Below are 25960 nucleotides of genomic sequence, written 5' to 3' on the forward strand. Positions count from 1 at the left end.
AAATGACATTCTTTTGAATGTTGACTTATGTAATAAGAAGTCTTACATGGGTACTTTTGAGGCTTTGACAAAATGATCTATAATTTAAAAATCCTTAAAACTGGAAAGCAGAACTTTTTTCCCCCAGCATACTTTAGAAACAAGTATTAAAGAAAAGATAATCCCTGTGAATTCTGAAATGTTTTCATATTTACCAAAATGAGATTTTTTTTTTTCCTTATGGAGAGGCACAAGGGCCATATCACACTCTGAGTTTTGCTTTGTGGTCTAGAGAAATTCACTGAATTCCTTTGGGTCTCAGTTTCCTCAAAGGGAACATTCTTCTAGAGGTAGGAAGAATATATTACCAAGTTAAGAGAAAAGCATTTAGCTTTTCTATGCCTGCTTCAATTTTGTGAACTTACTTCTGAAGCCAACAATCAGCTACCTTCATCTCAGAGAAGTTCCTCCATTCATCCGCCCTGATAGTTTGTGCCACTCTGCTTTACCAAAAATGTTGCTCATATGTTTACTACTCTCATCTTGCAACCAGAGTACTAGCAACCAACTCTGTGCATAAAAACTGTATTTCACTGGAATCCTTCAACATGAAAAGAAAAGTCCTGGCTGCCTATACACCACAGCTCTAAAATGTTCACTTCAGTAGAAAATAACTTTGTTTTAAAAAAAAGTATTATTGCTTACATAGTTCAGCAAAATGCTAAAAGCAGAGTGAACAACAACAAAAAACCTGATGACTAGACTACACAGTAAGGCTTTCAGAACCACAAAAAGGAATACAATCTGTGAGGCTGAAGACAGTTACTTTCATACCACAGAACCCGGAACCATTCTCTCACCTTCTAGTCAGAAAGTGCAATGTACAAACAGGTAATATCAATTTTTATGCAAACTACACTTCTGCATACTTGGGAGAAAAAACTGAGACTTCCTACCTCAGAGCACATTCAGGCTACTGTATAATGGCTCTGCCTGTCAGTTAACAAATTTCTTTGGGCCGTGTCCCCTTCATACAGTAGTACTGTATTTGTATGGTTATTGAAAGTTTTCACAAGAGTAAGAATGAAATAAGATAAATAGAAAACACAAAAATGAAAGCATAGATACTAGCAGAGGTTAAAAGACTTAATTCAACCAAAATAATGAAATCAATCATTAGATATACTGGTACTGGTACATTTCCTAGTCAGAAATTGACTAGTTTAAATGAGCATTTGTGAAAGAAACAAACAATTAAAGAACATTTTCAGATGCTGGTGATGTATGACTAATGCCTATGTAAGAGAAAAAAAGAATTTAGTGTATATAATTTCTTTAGCACAATTAACCTGAATACATGTTCTCTGGAACATATTACAGGGAACTGCCTATATTCTGACGTACAGTTAACCTGAGATATGGGACCACTTTAAGCAACTCACAAATATGCTGAAGCTCTTAGAGTTACCATAGAATTATTGTTCACATGACTTCAATTTCTACCTAACCATGTTTCAGAGTCCAAAAATCACTTAAACAATGACTTCCCACTCTGGTCTTCCCTCCTCTCCTCACTTTTTGGATAAACCAATTCTCAACACAGCACATAACTATAGATGTTTTTTCTGCATCTGTGCCCAAACTGCAAAACAATACTTCAAAATGAACAATAAAGGCAAATCACACATTCAGGCCAACTCCTACTTGCCAATTCCTTAGTATATTCCCAAGAAGGGCTACTCCAAGTCTCTTCATCTGATTTTCAGAAGATGCATGGCTTAATTATTAGATTTATAATAGTTTTAGAACTAAAGAATCTCAGGAGATATTACTGCTAGCTCCTTCATTTTAATTATAAATAAACCAAGAACTAGAATTTAAAGGACTATAGCTTTACAAACACTGAGCCAATTTACTTGAAGCCTCTCCTGCACCCTCAATTTCACCATGTTTATTGCACCTTGATCCATTTGTCATGCCTCAGGAGCAGATCTACAAAGGAGTCAAGGACTCAGCCTGAAACCACACTGCCCAAATACTGTTCCAGCTAGGCCACTTATACTACCTATGTGCATCTCGACAAATCACGAATTCTCTGTGCCTTGGTTTCTCCACTTGTAAAATAGAATAGTCATATCCAGCTCACTAGGTTGTGACCACTAACACACGTAAAAGCACTGGAACTGAACCTAGAACACAGAAATGCTAAATAAGAGTTGTGACCACTACCATCATTCACTATGGAACCTCTGGCAAATGAGAACATGCCTCTATTCCACTCTTACTTCTCTGGTCTCAATTCCATCCTCTCTCCATACCCAAGAACTCAGTTGCTCCAATCATCTCCCCTTCAACAGCTCTAAAGCAAAACTCTCGCACTCTACATTTCTTCTTCCTTTTGATGCCAAGTTTCTTAAATTAGTCGTCTTCATTTCCCACACCTTCATACCATAGCTTGCTTTTGAAGATTCGTCCTTTGGCTCCAGGATTTTTGTTCTCTGAAGTCCAATACTTATTCCTCAGAGTACGTGCTACCAAACATCCAATCTTGATCTTCAGTTTGAGTTCCTGCTCAAGCTCTAAGCCTGTGTATCTCTAAACACAGGATATTTCTACCTGAGCATTTTATGATGATCTCACACTCAATTTCCCTCACATATACAATGACTTCTAAGGTACCCTCCAACTATAAAAATCTCCAATATTATCTAAAATAGTATCTGTCATCTCCTCTATCCATTCATTTCTAGCCTATCACTTTACTCAAATATTTCCAGGTCCTCCCCAGCTTCTAGCAAACATCCTCCCAATTCTACATTTATATCATTTTTATCTTAATCTTAAAATATTCTGTCACATTATCATTCACTTAAAAACCTCCAATAAACCTCTACTGTTAAGCCCAAATTCCTTAGCTTGGCATTCAAGTTTTTCTCCAATCTGTTCCCAAACCACCTTTATATTAGAATCCACTAATCCCTATAAATTATTACATACCTCAATCAAACTCTATTTACCACCTAAGTATACCCAATTTATTTCCATATAATCACATGACAGCTGCCATCCTGGAATGCCTTCCACATTGTTCACTTAGATCCCAAATGTCTCATGGCTCAGTTCAATTTGATACTTTCCCATTTAACCTTACAGCCCAGGATAATCTCTCCCTCATTTGAATTCCTAAGCCATTTAGTGCCTATTCAATTCACGTGCCACTTAATTATATAATGCCTCATAATGTTATCTAATGTCTGCATCATCTCTCACATGACAGTACAAACAAGGAATATCATATCTCTGTACCCACTGTATTTTTCTAGAAAGCTGTGCAGAGTAGGCACTAAAGAAACTGCTGGTTGCATGAAGAACACAATCACCTTGCTTCATGAGATACTAACTACCTGCTCATGTAATCCCATGTAAGAGAAAGAAATTATGGAAGGAATAGTAGAAATAGAAAGTAACTATTTCGTAACCACCACAGTAATAATGATTCATGCAAGAATCATCAATGGATGCTAGAACCATCATATGAAAGTTTCTTGGGGAACAGGATTATTTATACAGTCTCAAAATATATCTGAACAAATTACTTATGAATTACAAAGGGAAAAAAGGTACCTTCACAGTGGAGAAATCTGGCGGACACCAAGTGATCAAAGTTAACATCACCAATAATGGGATAAACTGACATCATGTGCCTCCTGATGTGATGCACTGAGGACACAACATCACTTATGTATTATTCCTGCCAAAAATGCATAACCTGAAACTAGTCATGAGGAAACAATCAGACAAACCAAAAACCGAGGGACAATCTACAAAACAACTGACCTATACTCTTCAAAAATGTCAATGTGCTGAAAGACAAGAAGCTGAGGAACTGAATGTGTGATCCCGGATTGGATCCTGGATCAGAAAACAAACTGCTATAAAGGACATCACTGCTACACAGGACAACTGATGAATTTGAATGTGGACTATATTAGGTAACAGTATTATATTAATGTTAAACTGCCTGATTTTGAACATTAGTCTTTGGTTAAGTGAGACAATTTCCTTGTTCTTAGGAGAAACATCCAAAGTATTTGAGGGTAAATGAATTAAAAACTTATTCTGTAATTCTTCAGCAATAATAGTAATATCAGTAATAGTAATAATAAGTATCAATAGAAAGATTAGCAAAAATGTGGCAAAATGTTAACAACTGGTGAATCTACAATACAAGAAAGCATTGTACTATTTGGTACAACTTTTCCATTTTTTTCAAAATAAAATTTAAAAAACAAAACCCTAATACCACACAAAAACTGTGAGAAGTTTTTATTTATCTGTGGTATTTTACATTTTATCTGACAATCTTAAAGCAAGACATACTTGCAGTAGAAGAGTCTGCTCTATATAAACATTTATTTCAAAAAAGCAAAAACATCTTTTTAGAACCAAAGAAATAGTTTATAATTTTAATAGCCCAACACTAACTTATGTTTTTTTTAAAAAATTCACATTTACTATAAAACTCAGTTAAAATAATGTCAATTTCAAGTGATGTGAAGTCTTAGACAATATTTTTTAAACAATGTAGTTTTACTATTTTCAAATATACAGAAAAAGCAGAGAAAGATAAAATGGACTGTTTAAGCATTTTAAGGAAAAAATAATGATCTGTAACTCATACATTAATAAACAAGCATTTGTAAACTAATAAAAGTTTGTTTCCTTAATTATAATTACAGAGAATATATTATAAATCACAAACTTCATCTTCCCTCAATTATCAAAAATTGTGATTTAGCTGATTATAAGTTTTGAGTGAGGTTTTATAATACAGCCATTAACTGATTACTATTTCTATAGGCTTCTGGGAGCCTTTAAAACTAATACTTCTAGTCAAAGTATAATATAATATATAAAGGATTTTCTAGATTCCATATAATTAGCAATAGTCCTTTAAAGTTGGATACCTTATTTATGAGATGTTCGGTAACAACTTCTCTTAGTCCAGTGTAGAGCTTTTCTCCATGTTTATGCAAAACCATTGTATAAGCATTTCTATAGAGCTCCTCAAAACTAAGACCACTGTTATTCTTACGCTGGATTTCTTGAATTGCATTTTTCAGAAGGTCCCAAATGCTGTTTACATATTTTTCATCCATGGTCATCTGTAATATCCAAGAGAGAAAAAGAGACAAAAAAAAAACACCAATGGTTGAAAATCTTTCTGTATTTATCCATATAGTAATTATCTTATTATATGGCTACGATTATAAATCTGCATGACTTATAAGGATGTTAACAGTCTGTTTTAACAAAAATAAAGGGATACATTTAAGAATAGTTTTTAGAGCTGACAGAGCAATTTTTTAAAAAAAATCCTTTAAGACCTCCCTCCCTTCTTATATGCATTAAAACCCTCCAATTTAAATGAAATCATAATCCCCGATGTTAATACTTGCTTTAGCCAAAAGTGTAAGGCACCCTTTTCCTTAGTTTATTTAGTAGAATACAAGCTCAGAGAGATCCTCAGACAGAAAGACTTCCGTGATTTAAGAAATGATTTAGGGGGTGCCTGGGTGTCACAGTCGCTTAAGCCTCTGACTCTTGGTTTCGGCTCAGGTCGTGATCTCAGGGTAGTGAGGTCAAGCCCCGCGTCTGGCTCCACACTCTGGGCAGTATCTGCTTAGGTTTCTCTCTCCCACTCCCTCTGCCCCTCTCCTTGTCCTCCCTGCTCTCTTCCTAAAATAAATAAATCTTAAAAAAAAAAAAAAATTGAGGACATGAACACTATTTTCCTCTCCTGAAGATTTACAGAGCTCCTTAGCAAATTAAAGATTGGAGGAAGACCTACAATTAAAAACAAAACAAACAAAAAACCCCCACATTTTCTGTTTAACCTAGCATTCTTATTTTCTTCCTTTCCCAGTTTAGATTCCACAGTCCATCATTTGTAGCTACCTTGTACACACCCATGAATCTCTTGCCCCTCCCCCCACCAAAATACTTGCCATTCTAAACCCCATCTGCCCACCTACTCTTCACACGCACCCACGTGTGTAGCTGAAAGTAAATGTATAACGTACATACACCCATATTCAATACATCTCAGTTTAAATTCATAACCACTAACCACAGGGGGCCCTGGGTGCAACCCCATAATCCTACATTCTAGACTACTGACTCTACCTTCCTAGATGATTTTACGCCATCTCCTCCATCCTCGCTCTAGGATAATGACTTGCTTCCTGTTCCACTGAGAAAACAGAAACAATCTGAAGACACACTGTACAAACCCCAAGAATATCCACCAATCTATATGATTATGTATCAATATTCTACTGTACTGTTCTTGTGCTCAAAGTACCAAGTTCTTATACTCAAATAATAGACAGGGACCAGAAACACAGGCATCATCAAGGACTTACTAGAAATGCAGAATTTCAGGCTCCACCCAGACCTACAGAACCAAAATCTGCACTGTGATCCCAGGTGATACCTATACAGAATGAAGTTTAGTTCCATCCCAACTCACCTTTTCAAGGACCTCCCTTTATCAATCTCCATTCTCAGCATCATCACATTCTTTCCTCTCTGCTAAACAATTTCCATCTGCATTCAAAATCATCAGTTTCCCATCCTAAAAACAAATCCTCACAAACCCACCATTTCTCCAGTATCATCCAATCTCTGTCTTTTCCATTTACAGTAAAATCATAGGACTTGAGACATTTCTACATTCGCTGTCTCCAAGTCCCATTTTTCTCATATCTTGAATCTATTCCAATAAGGCTTTCATCTCTACTGTTTCACTGAAACTACTCAAGAAGGTCACCAGTGACTTCCGTCCTGTTAAATCTAAATGGTCAGTCTTAGTTCTCATCATTCTTGACCTATCTGGCAGCAAATGAAAGAGCGGATCACTCCTACTACTTGAAACAGATTTCCTCACTTGCCTTCCAAGCACTACAATCTCCGTTTTTCTTCCCATTCCTCTAGATCCTATTTGTCAGCCTGCTTACCACTTCTTTCCCCTCACAGCAACCTCCAAACCTGAACAAAGTTCTTTGTCTAGCCACAATTCAATTTTCAGGTGAAGCTGATTTCATCTATGCTCATGGCTTAAGTTAACCCCTCTCCCCTTGATACCAGAGTCCTATATTCAGCCATGTTTTCAATGTTTTCACCTGAATACCTACTAGGCATCTCAAACTTATCTAGTCCGAAACAGAAATCCAAATCTTTGCCCTTAAGTCGTCTTCCCCAGCTGTCTTCTCCAAAGGAGCAAACGTCCACTCCGTCCTTCCAGTTGTTAAGGCCAAAAAAGCTTGTAATCCCCTTTATTCCCTCACTTTGATTCTAATCCAAAAGGAAATTCTGTTGTCTCTACCTCCAAAATGTACCCAGAATCAAACTCCTACTCACTTCTTCCACTACTACTAACCTTGTCCAAACCACCGTCATCTCTCAGATCTCCAACAGCCCCCTAATTTGTCTGTTTCTGCTCCTGGCCCACTATCACAGAGTACTAACCAGTGACCTTCTAAAAGTGACATAAATGTCACTTTTCTGCTCACAACCCTCAAGTGACTTTTCATTTCTCTTGGAGCTGAAGTCAAAGTTCTTATACAAACTACAAAACATTATTCGATCTGATAATCTGACTTCATCTATTCTTCCTCCTTGTTCACTGTTCCAGCCACACTGGACTCTCTTTGCTATTCTTTGGACTATGTCAACCAGGTTTGTTTCAAGGTGTTTGTATTTGCTACTCTCTCTGTCTCTCAAATGTTCTTCCCTCAGGTATCTACATGGCTTATTCACCTTACCAATCTCAAAACTCTGTTCAACAATCACCAGAAAATGAAGTTTTCACACTCCATTTAAAATAGCAGTCTCCTCCTACTAGTCACCCCCAAATTCCAACACCACATTCCTTATTTCTTTTTCCTTATTTCATTTCCTGGCCTCTCTCCTCCCATCCAAATGTCAGCTCTATGAAGGCAAGGATTTTTTTCACTGAGGAATCCCTCAGCCACTGAAGTAATACATGGCATATAACAGACATTCATACTTGCTGATGGAATGATTTCCTTATAATCTATGACTAAGGAGCTGTTATTACGCCACATAAAACCCACGTGTTCTGCACTCACAACCTGGGAAACATGGCAACAATTACTCATCAGCTTTACACGTATTTCTGACCTGGAATGGACAGAAATTACTGAGTGGAATCCTCTCCAAAGAGGGTAGGAAGAAACTTTTGCAGGTGATGAATATGTTTATTGCACAGATTATAGTGACGGCTTCCCAAGTGAATACTTACCTCCAAACTCATCAAGTTGCATACGTTAAATATATGTACAGCTATTTGCATGTCAATCAAACCTCGATAAAGTGGTTAATGAAAAAAAAAAAAAACCACACTCCTTCCAAGCTATGTCCAATGGGTATGAATGTGAAAGAGTGAGGAATGTAGATAGGCAAAATAGTTCTTTCAGTTACCGTAGCAGTAAAATATCAGTTCAACCCTCAATCATAGAGGATTCTTAAGCAGGTGACTCAAACAGAGCCTTATTATTCTAATCTTTTCTGGAGTGCTTAAAAGGAATTCTGTAAAAGAACTTCTTTTTTATTACTTAAATCTTATTCAAATCCCAGGTCTAGTAGAGACTTTTCTGAAAAGGCCTTAAGAGAATTTACCCCTAGGTTGAGACTACAATCTATTTTTATCAGATGTCCTGATACACAGGATGCCATCCATATAAAATATTTTAAATAAGATGTAGCTGTTCATAAGTTTTCAAAAATAAAAGATACAAGTCCACATGATAATGATGGCCTCAAGTACTCCATATACAGAGGTTATAAAAAAGCAGACTAAGACATCATCTCTCAATATTAAATAATGAACATATAAAGCAGAACATTCAGAACAATTCCAGAGAAAGACCAAAGTTAATGTGGACTATAAACTCCAGAGGTAACTATACTGTGAATACTTGAGCAAAACTTCAACAAATGATCTTTTCAGGCTGTATAAAAAGAGTCCATGAAAGCTAGAAAATATACAAAAAGGTTCCTACCCATCATGAATTAGTAAATTTTCTATTAAAAACTAAAGAATTTAAAAAACATAAACCAAACACTTCGAATGTTGCAGAAATACCCTTACATGATAATAAATCATTTCTCATATATATAAATCAAGAGTTGATTTATAATCCAAGATTCTATACAGTACTTTCCTCAGTATTCATGTTTTATAGACAAGAGCAGAGATGTAACCACAGACAACAATGTTTAGGTATAAAAATTTTCAAGTAAATGAAAAAATAAATCCAGAGGCATTAAATGACTTACCCCAAATCTCAGAGCAGAGATTAGAATTTATATATCCCCAAATCTAGTCCAAACCGCTGGACTCACATTACATTACATCGTGCTAATATAGTATAGTCATATCACAGTGTGTCACTGATTATCTTGGTAAACACAGTGTGGTATACTAGTAGAAAACTTAAGTTCTGCTGTCTAAAAGGTCTGGTTTGGTGTCATGGCTTTGCTAAACTAACAGGCCATGTGACATTGGGTAAATTACTTAACTCTTCAAAATCTTTATTTCCTCACTTGTAAAGCAGGTTTAACAACAGTATCTATGTCAGGGGAGTATCATAAAGATTAAATAAGAAAGAATGTCAGTAGAATTTAAACCAGTCCAGGGCACAGCAGAATCCCTCACACGTCTCCAAACTGTCATCTATGGGCATCAACTGTCAGAAAGAAAAAAATAACTTTTCAAGCTTAATAGATAAACAGATATGAGCTAAAACAAAAGTACCTTAAGGGTACAAGGATGCTAAATACAAGTCAGTATAATGAAGCCTTCTTTTGGAAACACTATTCCCTACTTCCTATCTCCTATTCCTCCAGTGCCATTTAAAGCATTTTAATCCCCAGAGCTCTGTCCTTGGCTCTTTTCACTGGGTCACTATGTGTTTCCAACTATTATCATGGTTACAATTACTACCCACACATCTAAAGTTCTAAAATTTACAAGACACCAGATTAGCAAGAGATTCTGGAGCCACCTAAAACTGTACACAAAATTTTGCAAATGTGTGCATTTCTTTTTCCTGGATGATGAGTCCTGAGCTCTTATCAGATTTCCCAAGAAATCTAGCCCACATCTCAAAGAATAAATTACTGATTTAAATGTTAATTGCTCCCAAATCTGCATTGCCAGCCCAGATGTTCCCCCAAAGTCTAAAACTACCACATTCAACTGCCTGCTGGACATCTAAAACCAAAGGTTCTGAAGATCAAACTTATCAGGTCCAAAAACCCTGTTAAACTCATCCTCCAAACACACACATATCTTCCTTCTGTATTCTCTAATTCACAAGCCACCTAGTTATACATGTTAGAAGCCTATGCTTTAACTTTTCTTGTTTCATCTCTCATCCCCCTTTCATTCAAACACCAAGTGCTGCTAACAGCAGGCCCAAGATATTTCTCAAATGTTCCCATTCTTTCATCCTGCATACTATTGTCCTAAAGCCTGCATCTAGATCACCATGACAGCCTTCCAACTATCATGAACTCCAATAACCTCTTAGAATTGATCGTCCTCAGAATCACCATTTAAAAAATAAACATGAGCACTGTAGCCCTGATCAAAACCCAACTCTCATTAGTAACAGGGGTGGAAGGAGGTACTTTAAAACTACTCAAATCTAGTCTATGCCTACTTCTCTAACTCTACTCACTACTTTCACTCACTACTACCTATCTTACATTTATTCCCTGACAACATTAAATCAATGGTTTTTCCCATCCAATGACACACCACCCCCTCATTCGCCATCCTCCTTTGTCTTCTTTATCCAATTCTTTACATAATCTCTGAACACAGCTCGTATGTCGCATCTTCTAGGAATCCTTCCCTGACTTCCTCAAGCAAAGTGGACTCCTTCTCAGCACTTTCACTAATACTCAGGTCATATCTTATCACTACACTTTATACTGATTCATAATTATCCGTGCATCTTTTTCCTCCAGTATACTAAGAGATACTTAAGGGGTTATGCACTGTTCTTTAATGTCACTTAGACAGCCATAAACAAATGTCTGGTGAATGAATATTGCTTTACCTATATTATATTAATGCAATTTTGAACCTTTAAATTAGTAAGCACAAAGATATGGAAAAATATTTTAATGTGCTTATCTACAGCAATTAGTGTAATTTTAAATAATCAAATTTTCAAATAAAATACAATAACGTGCAAGCAACGGACTCTTAAATTTCATTTATCAAGTAGTATTTTCAGATTTTCCTATTCACTTAACTGTTTAGTCATTAATTTTATTAATAAATGTTAACTAGGAGGAAAATCATAGGCAGAAAAGGCCATTCAAGAGAGGATCCATAAACTACAATCTTTCCTTAAATTAAGCAAGTCCAAAAACAGTATGCCAAAGGAAATGGGCTTCAAGTGCAGATTCTTACATATGTATGCTTTGGTCTTGGCATCAAGTGAACATGTCAGTAACAGTGGCAAAATAATTATGTTACTCATGAACTTTAATTTCTCACTCATCCTTGGTACAGAATATATTATTAACTATCAATGAAAGTTAAAAGGACTAAATGTTAAACTCTAATGTCATCAATATGTTAACCATAAAAACATCAGTCTGTATTTCACTCAGAGCCATAAAACTTAAAGGCCTTAAGACTGTGTACTTTTTAAAAAAGAGTAATAACGTACTTTTAAAGTAACAGGATAAATTATTCAAGCAGGATTTTAAACTCATTGATGAAACCGATTTCCTTAGGTTCCATTAATTGCAAATACACTCAGGAAGGAATTTTGATAATAATCTGTAGCAAAACAATAACATAATAAAACACACACACACATTTAATGTCTGCTAATTATTAGACATATATAGTATTGTCCAACAAGTTCAAGTTATAAAGTGATCAGCAGGGAAGGTAAACTCATGTAGCAAGAAAAGAAACAAAAGCTCTTTTTAAAGGAAAGGTATAATTAAGCATTCTTAAATGCTTATGGTTTAACGAGACTTTTAAAAACCAAATCAAGACTTTAATTTTTAAAAGTGACCTCCACCCCCTTGCCTCTTCCTAATCCAGGATTACAATTTCCACATTAGTAAGTATCAATAACAAAAATAACCCTCAGTCTTTATTTTCTTTCAAAACATTTTTGATTATTCATCTACACTATTTCAAATGATATAAAAACAACCTTTAAAATCCCTGAATTTGGGGACACCTGGGTGGCTCAGTCGGTTAAGGGTCTGCCTTCGGCTCAGGTCATATCCCAGGGTCCTGTGATCAAGTCCCGCATGGGGCTCCTTGCTTAGCAGGGAGCCTGCTTCTCCCTCTGTCTGCCGCTCCCCCTGCCTGTCCTCGCGCTCTCTGACAAATAAATAAAATCTTAAAAAAATGCCTGAATTTGAAAGGATATCAGTCTATTATATACTTACACATCTTGAAGGTTCTGTAATAATCAAGAGTTGGAGAGAACTACAGCATGAGCCAATTAAAACTAAAATGAAGAGAACTGTATTCTTTACATCCACTATATACAAAGCACAAGAAGTCCTTAGTCCCCTGTGAATAATTTTCGACAAGAAATTTAGAACAGGGTGGGTGGGGGAAAAGGGTGAGAATTTGAAATTCCAGGCAATTCAGAATGACACAGCTAGAAAAAAATAAACAAGGAAAAATGCTTGATCTTAATTTTGAGCTTCAGCCTCAAAAAAAGGTTGCTCTGGTACAAATATCTGAGGAATGGCAGTATTCTAGTCGGATACAACTCAGCCATAAATTATGTAAGGAAGCTCCCTCCCAGATTATAAGCACCTTGGAATAACATAAAGTCTCTCTTCCTTTATTTTATTGCACCCTTTATAATACATGGCACAATGCCTACGTGACTTTCAAAAAATATGACTTGAATGTGCTCCAGTTACAGTTAATAATGATGATGAATCTTATTTGATGACCAACAGCTACACAATGACTTATAACATCTGCAAGCATCCCATTTATCCATCAGTTAATCTTTAAGCAACTTCAACCATCAAAAATATAACCAAAGACCCAAGTGTTAAGGAAAACAGTACAATGGGATACATTCAGACTTTGCCCAAGTTATTTAACTTTCCAGAATTCACTTTCCTCAGATGCTTGTGGCAGAAGAAATAGGAGATGACTATGTAGCAGTTAACAAAGTCTGTGAAAGCATCTGGCACACAGCGCTTGTTCAATACGTTCATTTCTTTCTTTACCACACGAAACTGACATAAAGCCTTACTTAATGACTTAACTTGAATGTAAAGCTGAGACTGATGTTTGTTTAAATGGTTTTTCTGTGGTTACAATGGACATCAGATGGGTGCAGAACTGTGCTGCCAAAAGTAATAAAACTGATGTCAAGGGAGCAGAGAGAAAGATTATCAATTAGAAAAGTACAGAAGCCTGGGATAATTCTGTGGAATCACAAACTAAGTCTCACCTACATTCATTTGGACTCTAGTATCATTATGGAACAGTAAATTTATAATGCGAAAGCTAAATCATCAATAGAAGGTTCAATTATAATCTGCATTTCAGTCCTCAATGTTAGCAGGCTGTTCAAAAATCAATTTGAAAATTTGGAACAATTTTTTTTTTCAAATACCAAAGATCAAACTTCCAGATTAGCCTATTAAAGCCCATGTTAAGTCACAAATGACTTGAGTACAGACAATGTGATTCAAATATATCTCCATGAATGACTTGCTTATATGAAAAAATGTGTGTAACATTTCATGGTCTGATGATAATCACAGTAAGATGCAATTTTAAATATTCTCACTGAAGCAAGAAGTCTGTCACTGTCCTACTATTGGTGCTGTTTTCGCTAATGAAAAAAAAAAAAAAAAGAGGGCACCTACTGGGCACCCTGATACACATTTTATCCATAGAATACAATATTCATCTTGACTGGAAATCTTGACACATAATAATTAGAGGCCTTCCCTATTAAGAAAATTACTTATACTTTATATCTAAGTGCACATTTGAATTCCATGTTTCCATCCTACAATCTTAAATTATTAATTTTAATCAAAAGTGACAATATTTTCTTCTCTTTAGCTTAGGTAACTTTTCTCTTTTTTTTGAAATGGGTAAACCCTGTTTTTCTAAAACTATGATAATGTGTAAAAAGCTCTACAAATTGTAAATTAGTTTACACTGGAATCAGCTACAGACAATCCAAAGGAAGAGGGAAAAAACATGTGAAAAAGTATAAATTACCAGTTAGCTTTGTCTTTGAATGAATCTAACTGTAACCAAATGTGATATCATAGCAAAAGCCCACTGTATGAAATTATTACAAAAAGCTGGTATCAAATCTGTTCAAAATTTCTCTAAAACTACCAATTCACACAAAAAAAGAGTATATAAAAACAAAGCTAATTTCCCACTGCTTCGTACTACTATTTAACCATCATCACTGAAATAAACAATTATTTTAAAGAAAATTCTAAATCCAAGATAGGTAGGTGACTTTTCCAACAGCACACAAAATGTTTTATGCCACAAGAGAAATCACCAGCATTCCATTCCTAGACTTATGTACAAATACACCTAATTAAATGAAATTTTTAGAGCTGGAATGAGCCAAAGATAATCACAAATTAAAACCTCATTTTACAAATGAAGAAACTGAGGCTAAGTGGCTTCACCAGGATCATAAAGCTAATTAGAGCAATGAAGAAATCCAAGCGTCCTAAACTAGGTGTCTTTCCGCTAACCCCAGGTCAACTCAAATCACCTAGGTGCTCAATATTAAGATGTCTTTTTATAATTGAATAGGCTAATGTTAACAATGAATTATTATGGCTATATGCATGTTTCAGTTCGGTCTAGAGAAAAGAGCCTTTAACTTAAATCAGGCTTCTAGTCACGGTTCTTCCATAAATTCAAGTCCTGAAAGTATCCCCTGGATAAACTATCCTCGCTAGTCCTCCCTTTTGTCATCTATTAAAGTAAGATCGGAAAGGCTGGCGTCTCTCAAAATCCCTATTAGCTTTTTAAAAATTAAAATATGAATACAAACAGGAGTAAATAAATTACTTGTTTATTTGGCTAGAGAGAGCATTCATCAAAAAAAACCCCCACCAAAACCACTTCTTTCATGTCTCACTTGCATACACCATGTGTGAAAAAGTGAATTATTTTAAAGTATCTGATCCTTGTACTTCAAAATTCATTCTACTGTTTAACCTATTTCTTAATATGTTCTCAAAGACAAAAATTGAAGATTATATTAAAGTACTTTAACATGTTACCTTCAAAGAATCACATTTTAAAAACATATACTTAAATAAGATAAATTTTTATTAATTGAAAAAGTTAAAGAAGTGTGCTATCAGCCTTATAAAGAGGAAAGTGTTAATTCACAAGTATGCCAACTAATGTCTTTCTCATAGGTTATGACTTTGCTTTAGTCAAGTCAATACACACTAGGATACTTTAAGCAATTTATATACTCAAATTTTACTGAAAATATTCTTCCACTGATTTGAAGTTTTTAATAACTTTTATTCTCTTACAAGAAGTGCATTTACCTTGAATCTAGCGAGGCTTACACTTGCAAAAGCTCCTTCCAAGAGCCGAAAACTAATTTTGAATTCTTTTTATAAAGAGTACTGCATTGTATAAGCTTTAGGGCCCCTGGATCGGCCCCTAGCTAATAATCTGCATGGCAATCTTAGAATTAATTTTCCAATATAGTCCTATTAAGAAAGTAAATGTTTCAGAATCTAGCAAATGCTTAACAGAATACAACTAGGCAGTGCGGCGTAGTGGGAAGAACATGAATTTTTTAATAGACGCACCTGGGATCCAAATCCCAGCTCTGCCCTTTCTTAGGTGGACGTGTGATATTACACATACCTTTCCAGGTCTCTCTGAGCCTTAGATTTAAAACAGTAACAACATCTAAAGGTTGTAAGGATTTGAGATAATTATAGTTCAAAGCACCTAAAACACAACCTAACATAAGGTAGACAATGAACAAGTTGTTGTTCCTAATGTTATAAAGTAGTTTCTCATACTATCTATAAGTTGGAAAAGAAAAAGGAAAAAGAATTTATCATGATTACTTTCAAGAGGATAGGGCAAACAGATGAGTAAGGTCGTCCAGTTAAGAGTTGCTTCAGATAAGAATAACTTGCAATCATTATGTTAATGAAGTCCTCTTAGCAATGAGGTCTTGCTTTTATAGAAAAATATCTCTAAAGAAGCTTGTATTTTCTTTTTTTTTTTATAAGAAGCTTGTATTTTCTTAAAGTAGGTAAAGATATTCCTTTGAAGTCTTTATTCATTTGCTTAGCAGTTATCTTTCTCATTTAAAGAGTAAATTTGGGTCCATTCCTTTCTTAGTGATCACAAGTACAAAATGAATGAAAATCAAATTAAGAAATTTTACTTAACTACATTTTCAACTTCAAACTGACTTAAAAAAAATAAAGTAATGCTTTCTAGTAGCAAAAGCTCTGAATTAGGGGTTAAGGCAACTAAAGAATCAGTTCTCGATTTACTATTAATTGTCTCAACTTGGGCAAGTAGGACTCTCAACTTCTTAAGGCTGGATTTTAAAGCAGTGGTTAACAGAACTTTTCCAAAATGAAATCTTTTATACAAATGGCAACTTTCGAACAACTTTAAATAACAAGAGATTTTTGAAGATACACCTAATTCCACTCCTCTTATGCCTCCAGGGTCCTGGAGACTCTCAAGTTTGAAAATAATTGTCCCACATGAAACATAATACACTTCAAGTTGAAAATTCTGACTTTTTGATTAGAAATTTGTTCAAATGTCTCAGCGATGCCAGTGTTTATTAGAATGCTAAGTGAAATAAGTCAAGCAGAGAAAGACAATTATACGGTTTCTCTCATCTATGGAACATAAGAACTAAGATCGGTAGGAGAAGAGAGGGATAAAGAAAGGGGGGCAATCAGAAGGGGGAATGAAGCATGAGAGACTATGGACTCTGAGAAACAAACTGAGGGCTTCAGAGGGGAGGGAGGTGGGGGAATGGGATAGGCTGGTGATGGGTAGTAAGGAGGGCACGTATTGCATGGTGCACTGGGTGTTATGCACAACTAATGAACCATCGAACTTTCCATCAAAAACCAGGGATGTACTGTATGGTGACTAACATAATATAATAAAAAAAATACTAAAAAAAAAAAAAGAAAGAAAGCACCTTCTGACGTTCCTTTTAATCCTCACAACTTGTGAGGAAGATTGCTACACTTCCCATCTTTAAGATTAGAAAACAAATTAGGGGGGTGCCTGGGTGGCACAGCGGTTAAGCGTCTGCCTTCGGCTCAGGGCGTGATCCCGGCGATCTGGGATCGAGCCCCACATCAGGCTCTTCTGCTATGAGCCTGCTTCTTCCTCTCCCACTCCCCCTGGCTTGTGTTCCCTCTCTCGCTGGCTGTCTCTATCTCTGTCAAATAAATAAAAAAATCTTAAAAAAAAAAAAAAAAGAAAACAAATTAGGAGTGTATTAGTTCATTCATTCAACATTGTTGGATACTATTGTGCTGCACTGACAAGGATCAACACAAAAAGACTTGATGCCTCCTCTAAACAAATCAGGTTCTAATAAAGGAGATACAGACTATTCTTTGAAGACTTTTGGATATGAAGAAAAATAGTATGGTAGTTACCATGACAGGGAAGACAGGAAAAGAATATCTTCCTTCTCTGGGACCTGAGGGAAGGCACTGAGAATGAGTAAAGATACAGGTTAAAGGCTACAATTGAAAAGGAAGAAAGCTGAAGGAACTTACACAAGATAACATTAGTTTTTCTCAGTGAAGCAATAGTTAAGTTTCTGGAAGAAGGGAGATAAGAGAATTCTCAATAAAGAGCTTAAGGACAGTGATTAAAGTTTGGAATAGCTCCCACAGGAAGAGAGAGAGGGAGCTTACTGGGGACACACACACGAACATAAAACTGCCCAGAGGCCCTGGGAGTCCAGCTTAGATACCACCATCTTTCAATTTTCCCCAGGAGTGCACAACAGCCTAAAAAATACAAGCAGTTAAGGCAGATGGGTGGAATGATCCAAGACACTTTGTGCTACCTCTGTCTGGCCTTGCTCTAGGGAGGTAGTAAGAAAAAACAGGCAACTAGTAACAGGCATCATGGTTTGGGAGAATGAAAGGGGTCTTCTTGAGGTCTAGGAGCACATTAATTTGAGAAGGAAACAATCAACAAGTAGGACAGAATAATTAAATAATATCAACTGGCATTTATTTACAATGCCTACTTTGTGCCAGACACTATTCTAAGAGCTTTACATATATTAACTTTACTCTTACGAAGTAGCCGCTATTGTTTTCTCCTTACAAAAGAGGAAAGAGGTTAAGTGATTTGCTCATTATTACATCTAATAAATGAAGAAGCTAGGATCCAATGCAATACTGGAGTTGAAGATTTCTAAAGCAATGGAATGACAAACTCTAAGACAGAGTGAAGACCACTGTAGTAAGAAGAGGCCAGGTCTATTTGATCATCCTTGTATATCTAGTGCCTGACCTCCAGGAGGAACACATAATAAATGTATTTTAAAATGAATGACTATGCCACACGTAGTGGATAAAACTAAGATCTGAACTGGAAAGAATGTGAGGAAAGTATTAAAGTCTTCAATGATCGAAGGAACATGTTCTTGTAAGAAGTTAGGAGACAATCAGAGGGTGTGCATAAAAGAACAGTTCACAAGGGCCAGAGCCACAAAAAAAGGATGCTGCATGTGGTAATAAATTGTATCTGGGCCCAATGGTTCAAGGATTACAAGGAAAACAGACATTTCGATTTAAGAAGCTAAGCCAGTATTCTCAGGGCAAAGCCAGGTTTCAGATGAAAAAGGCGGCAAAGGACTCTGAGAACAGGTTAAAGATACAGGAGAGTCAATCTGCAATGGAAGTAGATCACAGCAGACAGCCGAACAGGCTAGGAAGAAGGAATCATGGTAGAGGGAGTAAAACAGAGTACAGCTAGTTAACAGAAAAGACTGTGCCACAGGTTTAGTCTTCTGAAGATCAAGCCAAGGTTACTGCCAATGCATCATACTATCTTTACTTTCAACTCATTGTTTCAGGGGACTAGGCCAACTTCAAATCATTAACAACTGACTATATCTTAACACTTCACTTATAGTGGCAAAAACAGTTGAAACATTTCAGAGTAGTACTTGCATCAACTTACCCAATTAATCAATTACTACGGTTTGGCTTAAAGGACTAGTTTCTCATTTAATCATTCACTAACCACCCACACTGTGTCTAACCCTATGCTAAGTGTTTTGTGGTTCAAAAGGCTGGCTGGTATAAGCTTTGGGCAGGGATCACAATCTAGTTCACGAGTGAAACAAAAAAAAAAAGGTATGGAAGAGAAAGGGAGGAAACAAAGAGAAGCAAAATGCATTTTTAGGCAAACATTTAATGTACATATTAGAATGCACACACCAAGTGAATGTTTACTCTTTCAATAAAGTTACTAAAGAAGTGACAGACGTACTCCAATGATTATGTAAGAATGATTATTGGAACTTCTTTTTTTGACTGTACCCCGAAAAGCCAGTACCCTTCTTTTCAAGTGCCCCAGTGGTACCAAATCCTTTGAGACTCACTTCTTAGTGCGGTTCAAATTGGCCCTGCAGGCTTTTCGAAATGAGAAACAGTACCAAAAAATGGCAGCATCACCAAAATAAGCATACAGTATTACAATACAGCTACCTGCAAAAATAACACTCAATTTCAACATTTAAATTGTGGCATAATCACAGCAAAATAGTGGTATTAACCACAGCTTTGTGCTAGGTAGTGTTCTAATGCTTTATTTTCTTTATCTCACAATACCCTGTAACATAGGTCCTACTGATAATTTCATTTCAGAGGAGGAAACTGAAGCTAGAAAGGGTTAAGTAACTTGTTAAAGTTGATACAGCTAGAAAAAGGTGGAAATGACATTCAAAATCTGGCAGTACAAAGCCCACCACACTTGATTACACTCTCAGCCTATTTTTTAGTCATACTCCTAACACAGAAGTTGAATATTCTAAAGGAAAATTCCCTTAAAGACTATCCATAGTTTTATTCTTAATAAGTAGTCAAAGAAATGCAAACTAAATCACTGAAGTACTATTTTTTCACCTATGAAATTAAAGATATAAAATGTTGGCTAAGACACTGCTACACAGTAGAAAGACAGTGATACAACCCTGACAGCTATAATTAATTCTGAAGAACGTTCACTTTAGAGCCAGGTTAGGATCCTAGTTCTGCCACTTACAAGCACAGTGACCTGAAGCAAATTTCTTAGATTCTCAAGGCCTCCTTTGTAAAACAGATGATAGTAGTAGTACTCTACAGGGCTGTGGAAATGAAATTAATTTACACATGCAAAGCACAGAGAATAGTGTGTGTAGCCCATGATAAGCACTCACCGAGTGTTAGCTATTATTATTCCTACCTTTCTGGAGGTTAATTGGCAATACATATCAATTTTGTTTGGCTTAGTAACTACATATCATGGATAGGCTCAAATATTTATGTGCCTAAATAATCACAGTTGCATTATCTATAACAGAGGAAATACGAATTAACTGGAATCAATCAAAATACTTGGCAGTCGGGAAATGGTTAAGCAAACTGAGGTGCCATAGAGTACTAGTCTTTACAAATCATATTGTTAATATATTTAATGTGAGAATACTACGTTTTTAAAAAGCAGTTTTTAAAATGACATAGTACCTCAATTTTACTGGGTGCTCACAAGTGTATGAAAGATTAAAAGAAAATACATCAAAATGTAAATATTGCTTATTTCCAAGCAGCAGGGTTAGAGTTGATTTTTATTTCCTTATTTATAAATTTAGATACTTAAGTTTTCTACCATGAATATGCATTATTTTTATTAGAAAATCTATTAAAATGAATTCATTGCTTTGACAGATTATGGGAATAGTTTTCACAATACAATGATACACTAATTGCAATTCTTATTATACCTCAGTGATTTGTGCTTACTAGTAACACCTTTACCTTTTTGCTGCATTTACAAAGCATAAATGAGATCTACTTCCAAAGTTGCATATTTGAAACTACAGATTGTCCAGTAACTTTCACAAAAATTTAACAAAATTGCTAACGAACATCAGATGATCTTCAGTGAAAATAAGAGCAAAAATTATCTGTTGTTGGGAGCAATTTAGAATACAAAGGGAAGGCATACTACTTTTTTTTAAGTCTTCACTATATAATCTTCATGAACTAGAAAAACACTGTTATTAGCTATACCTAATGAATGAATGATTACAAACAAATGAAGCTTTCTCTATCTTGTCTCAATGAACTGACCTTATTTAAAAGGCCAAATTCTACATTACATTTTATACTCTAAAATACTTTCAAATTCAAAACTGGTAGTAATTTTCTAGGCTCCTCTGAACTGCTATCTAGGACGATAATGCAAAATATAAATACTTTATAGGTAACTACTTTACACTTTTAACTTCTAAAGCGAGAGAGGTACTAACAGTTACAACATAGCTGGCTGTCCTGAAACTATTAAACAGAATCAGTCTAAGTGCAAGCAACACTTTAATGAATCTGTTATACCTTACTCCACAATTTCTCTGTGTTAGAGAATGAAAAATAAATATAGTTAATTCCCCACCCTGTGTGATTTGCAAGACTATTATTCAGCTTTCCTGTAGATAGTTCAGGTAGTCCTAGGCAACAATTACTTTCTCTAAGGAAGAGAAATCTATTATGAAGATCAAAGCTGTTCCCCCAAATCTAGCAAATTTTACTATAGGTAGGAAAAAGAAAAACATTAACTGTCCCCAATTGTCATTAAACTCTTGTGTTCTTACGTACATCACAAATGATTTTAAACTCATCTCTTTCTAATGTCATTCACTCTGGTTTCCATCTAACAATAACCTCCACATCACTCACTGTCCATGCCACACAGGTGGAGCTCCGTGAAGCTCATCTAGGATTATGGAGTGGACATCAGAACCAAAGATTCTTCATCATAATTTAGCATGCTTCTATAACTGAAACCCTCTCCAGATCACACTCTAAAGACAATTAGTTCCACAATATGACTCCTAAACTCTGAAGGCTAAGTCAAGAAAGGAATATCAGAACAGAGATGAGTATTTTCAAACATATCCCCTCCAATTCAATCAAGTTTTTCAAGCCCATGTGGAAAGTACAGATGGTGAGGAATGGCTTTTCAAAGATAAGGACAAAAGGTTCACCTGACAGCAACTAATCCTACATAGAGGAACAAAAGCTCAGGAGTGAGACATTCGGCAACAGCAAAGAAAGCAGAGCAGGAACTTCTTGGGGCAGCACTCTGATCCAAATCCATATAGCTTCCAGGAGTTTCGCAACTACAGCCTCCTTCCTTAAAATAAGTTTTGTGGCCCTTGCTGTTAATTTTGGGTACCAAAGGAAAAAAAAAAAGATGTAAAATGACATTATTTTGTGCAGTGCAGGAAAGCTTACAAACTGGGATAAACTCTAACTCCATCAACAATTTTTCAATCCAGAAAGTCCCTATTGTTTTCCAGCTTAAAAAGAACTGATTTCTCTTAAAATTTTATGAAAAGTTCTACTTAAAATGCAAATTGTGCATAGAACTGTGGTATGGCATAACTTTTACTCTTGTGAACAATGATAAAGGCACACTTAGGATATGTACTCAAAACGCTAAAAAGAACCTGATTTTACTGATGGGACTATATCTGGAATAGGCTAACATATCTACAGAATACCCTGTAAGTTCACTTACCACTCTATTTTGCAATAAAAACAAAACAATCTCAAAACATATTTTTACACATCAATTTCATAAAACAGAACCTGAGAATTTGGTTAAACTACAATTTTCTGCAACTACAGTACCTACACAGTACGTCCAAAGATTAATGCAAAATACTATAGCTGTAAATATTATACGTATGTACACACATAAACACTATTTTTTCTTTAGGGAATACTACACATTTACTATTAGAAGACTGCTAACCTGGAAGAATAGAGAAACTCTGAAGGTCTGTAAGTACTCAGACATTTACCAAAGGGTAAGTCAGGGAAATAGCATACCACTGAGGCATATATCTATTCTTAATGAGGGCTCAAAGAACTAGGACTTAAAAATTTATATATTAAAATGTAACGGTTTTCAGTGGAAACTACTTGTGAAGATTACTACTTACAAAATAATGAAAAACTATGCTTTTAAAAATTAGGAGATATTAAACTGAGTATCAAACACTTGTTATTTACAAACTTCATTGAAAGATTTTGAAAATCTTAGATGGCAACAAGTTATGGACAGAAAAGATCCAAATTAGCTCACAATCATAAACACTATTTAAAAAAAAAAATCAGTTTTTCAGCACTATGTGCTAATCTATCATATTATCATACTCTTTCACTAAAGAAATAATGAAATTCTCTCCTGCCTCTTCCAGTAATACACAACATCCAGAAAGAAGGGATCTTGACTCTTCAAGCTGTACTTATTCCAAGCCCCTGGAACAGCGCCTGGCACACAGTACTCAGTATTTACTGAATGAATGAGGGAATGAAGACCAGGCAGAAACAGGTAAACCTAAAGAGATGAAAAAGCTGATTGCACTTAAAGGTACAACGTTAATCACAGTATCAACAAAAGCGAGTTAATGTCAAATGTGAGCTATCCCACATTTTAGTAATAAATCTGAATTAGAAGAACTCAGACTTCAAGAATAGCAAATTTTCCTAGAAAACTTGTATAAAACTATTTAAAATTCTAAATTCTGGTAAAAATGTTCACAACTGATTTAGTAGCAAAGCTAACATTACTCAAAAATTCATAAACCCAGCTCACTTCATTTTAAGGGAAAACGTGCTTATCGATTTCATTAGTTCTCTTCTGTATTGTCTTCCCTCACTGTAAATTACACTTTAGAAAATGCTTAAAAAAGTGAATTCAAACCCCATCTTTATCCCTTCGTAAGATATATGTTTATGATTCTAAGACATTCAAGACCTTTCTCTAGTTTTACTGTTTTAAAACCTTCTGTTCAATTGCTAGTTTGTCTATCTTGACGTATACCTGTTACTGTAGCGACGTGAGCAAGTATGTCCAGTTTCTGTTACAACAGTACATTTTAATTGCTTGCCATTGGCTATCTGAATCAGGTATGACATCCAAAGTTATACTCTATACACCAAATACTGCAAGCATATGACTCAACGTAATGCTAAAAAAGAAAGTTTCTAAACAGAACACGTTTGCTGTCACTAAAACCTATAGAGTAGAGCAACTCGGGGTAGTGACTACTCATTCTTTTGGGCTTCCATGGCTAAGAGATGGAGAAACAATTGTCCAATTTGCTTTCTCTTGCTTCCCCTTGACCCTTACGAGTGGCGAGGCAATTCCTGCACAAGAGAGTTTGTAAAGTGCTTTGGAAGCCTGTGGATGAAAGAGGCTATAAATACAGCCGATGTTGTTAGTACGTTACTACTGAGCATTACATGGAACCACTGTCACTGCGTCGGGGGTAGGTTGGTGGCAAAACCCTTCCTGAGGACTCGGAGAGAGAGGGAGAGGACAGTCCCCTTCATCATCCTAAAGGTCTGGCTGGCCATCTTTTAGGCTCGGTTATTTTTTAAACCGCAGCGAGACCACACGTGAAAAGTTACACACACGCCCAATACACGGAGGACTTCCACAGTCCTCGTCCCTGCAGGTCTGGTGGTTGCGGGAAACGAGCAGGGAGAGGTGTACTAGGGGCCGGGCCTACACCCCAGGAACGTGCGAAGGTGCTGGGACCGGCCAAGGGGCCCCGGCCGCAGCCGACACCCGCTGGTTGGCCGGAGAAGCAGCTCCCGGGCCGGTGCGCGGCGCCGGGCTTGGGCGCGGGGAACGGCCCGGGAGGGCGGCCGCGCCGGGGCCCCGCGCCGCCCCGTTGCCGGGAAGGCTCGCGCCCCGCGGCCGGCGGCGTGGGGGAGGGGAGGCCGGGCCTGAGGCCTGTTGGGGGAGTTCAGCCCGGGCCTCGCGTGCGGCTCTCCGCCGGGCCCCCGGCCCTGGGGTCCGAGGCGCCGAGGAGACACTCACCGGAAAGGCCCGGATCCGCATCTTGGTGTCCTTCCGGCTGCCCGTGCCTTTGCTCAGATTCGACATGGTGCTCGTCCCCTCCCCGGCGGCGGCTTCGGGTCGCACTCCGAGGCGCCGGTGTCACATTTAAGGCGGGCGGGCAGGCGAGGGGCTACGCTGGGGGCGGCGGCAGCGCGGCCCCCGGGCTGGGCTGGGGAGCTGGCCGGCCACTGGGTGGCCGCGGCGGGGGCGGCGGCGGCTCAGGCTCCGGCGGCTCGGGCTCCGCTGGGGGCTGCGCTGGCGCGGCGGCTCCGCGGGGTCCCCCTCACGCCCGGCTCGGCTCCCTTTATCGCGCTCCTCCGCGATGGCGGCGGCGGCGGCGACGGACAAACATCTCACTGCGCAGGCCGAACGTCCTCCTCCTCCTTCTCCTCCTCCGCCTCAGCGAGACGAGATCCGGCCCAGAGGGTGGAGGGGGGAGGAGGGAGGGAGGAGAGCCGGAGAGTGGAGAGATTGGGGGGAGGGGGGTGGGAGGACGGGAGGGGGAGGCGGGCGGCCGCGGCGGGGACGCTCAGATCTCGCGAGAAGAGGGCGAGCGCGGGGCCCCGAGTGGGGCGGGGCGAAGCCTAGGAGCGGGAGGGGTCAATAGGAGGGGAGGAGGGGAATGGGGAGTTGGGGAAGTGGGAGGGACCAGCGGGGCGGGGAGTTGGAAAAGGGGCGGGGCTGAAGGCGGGAGGAGAAAGCTGCCTTTTTGAAAGGGGAGCGTCGGAGACG

The 25960-nt window shown here is 37.4% G+C and overlaps 1 protein-coding gene across 2 annotated transcripts in view; it reads right to left on the reverse strand.

Moving 5' to 3' along the window:
• CUL3 (cullin 3) overlaps positions 1–25688 on the reverse strand; it is a 95748-nt gene extending 70060 nt beyond the window's left edge. Inside the window, exons 1-2 of one of the 2 annotated variants that reach the window (XM_026491820.4) lie at positions 25208–25688; positions 4947–5144 (exon numbers count right to left, since the gene is read on the reverse strand). In XM_026491820.4, coding sequence (XP_026347605.1) covers positions 4947–5144; positions 25208–25273 — 264 coding nt within the window. In that variant the 5' untranslated portion in view covers positions 25274–25688. Of the gene's footprint in view, positions 1–3603; positions 3968–4946; positions 5145–25207 lie in introns of those variants that run through there. The other variant, XM_057305110.1, reaches the window with a different exon arrangement.
• Between the last annotated feature and the right edge of the window lie 272 nt (positions 25689–25960).

The sequence above is a fragment of the Ursus arctos genome, unplaced genomic scaffold (assembly GCF_023065955.2).
Source record: "Ursus arctos isolate Adak ecotype North America unplaced genomic scaffold, UrsArc2.0 scaffold_1, whole genome shotgun sequence".
NCBI classification, from domain to species: Eukaryota; Metazoa; Chordata; class Mammalia; order Carnivora; family Ursidae; genus Ursus; species Ursus arctos.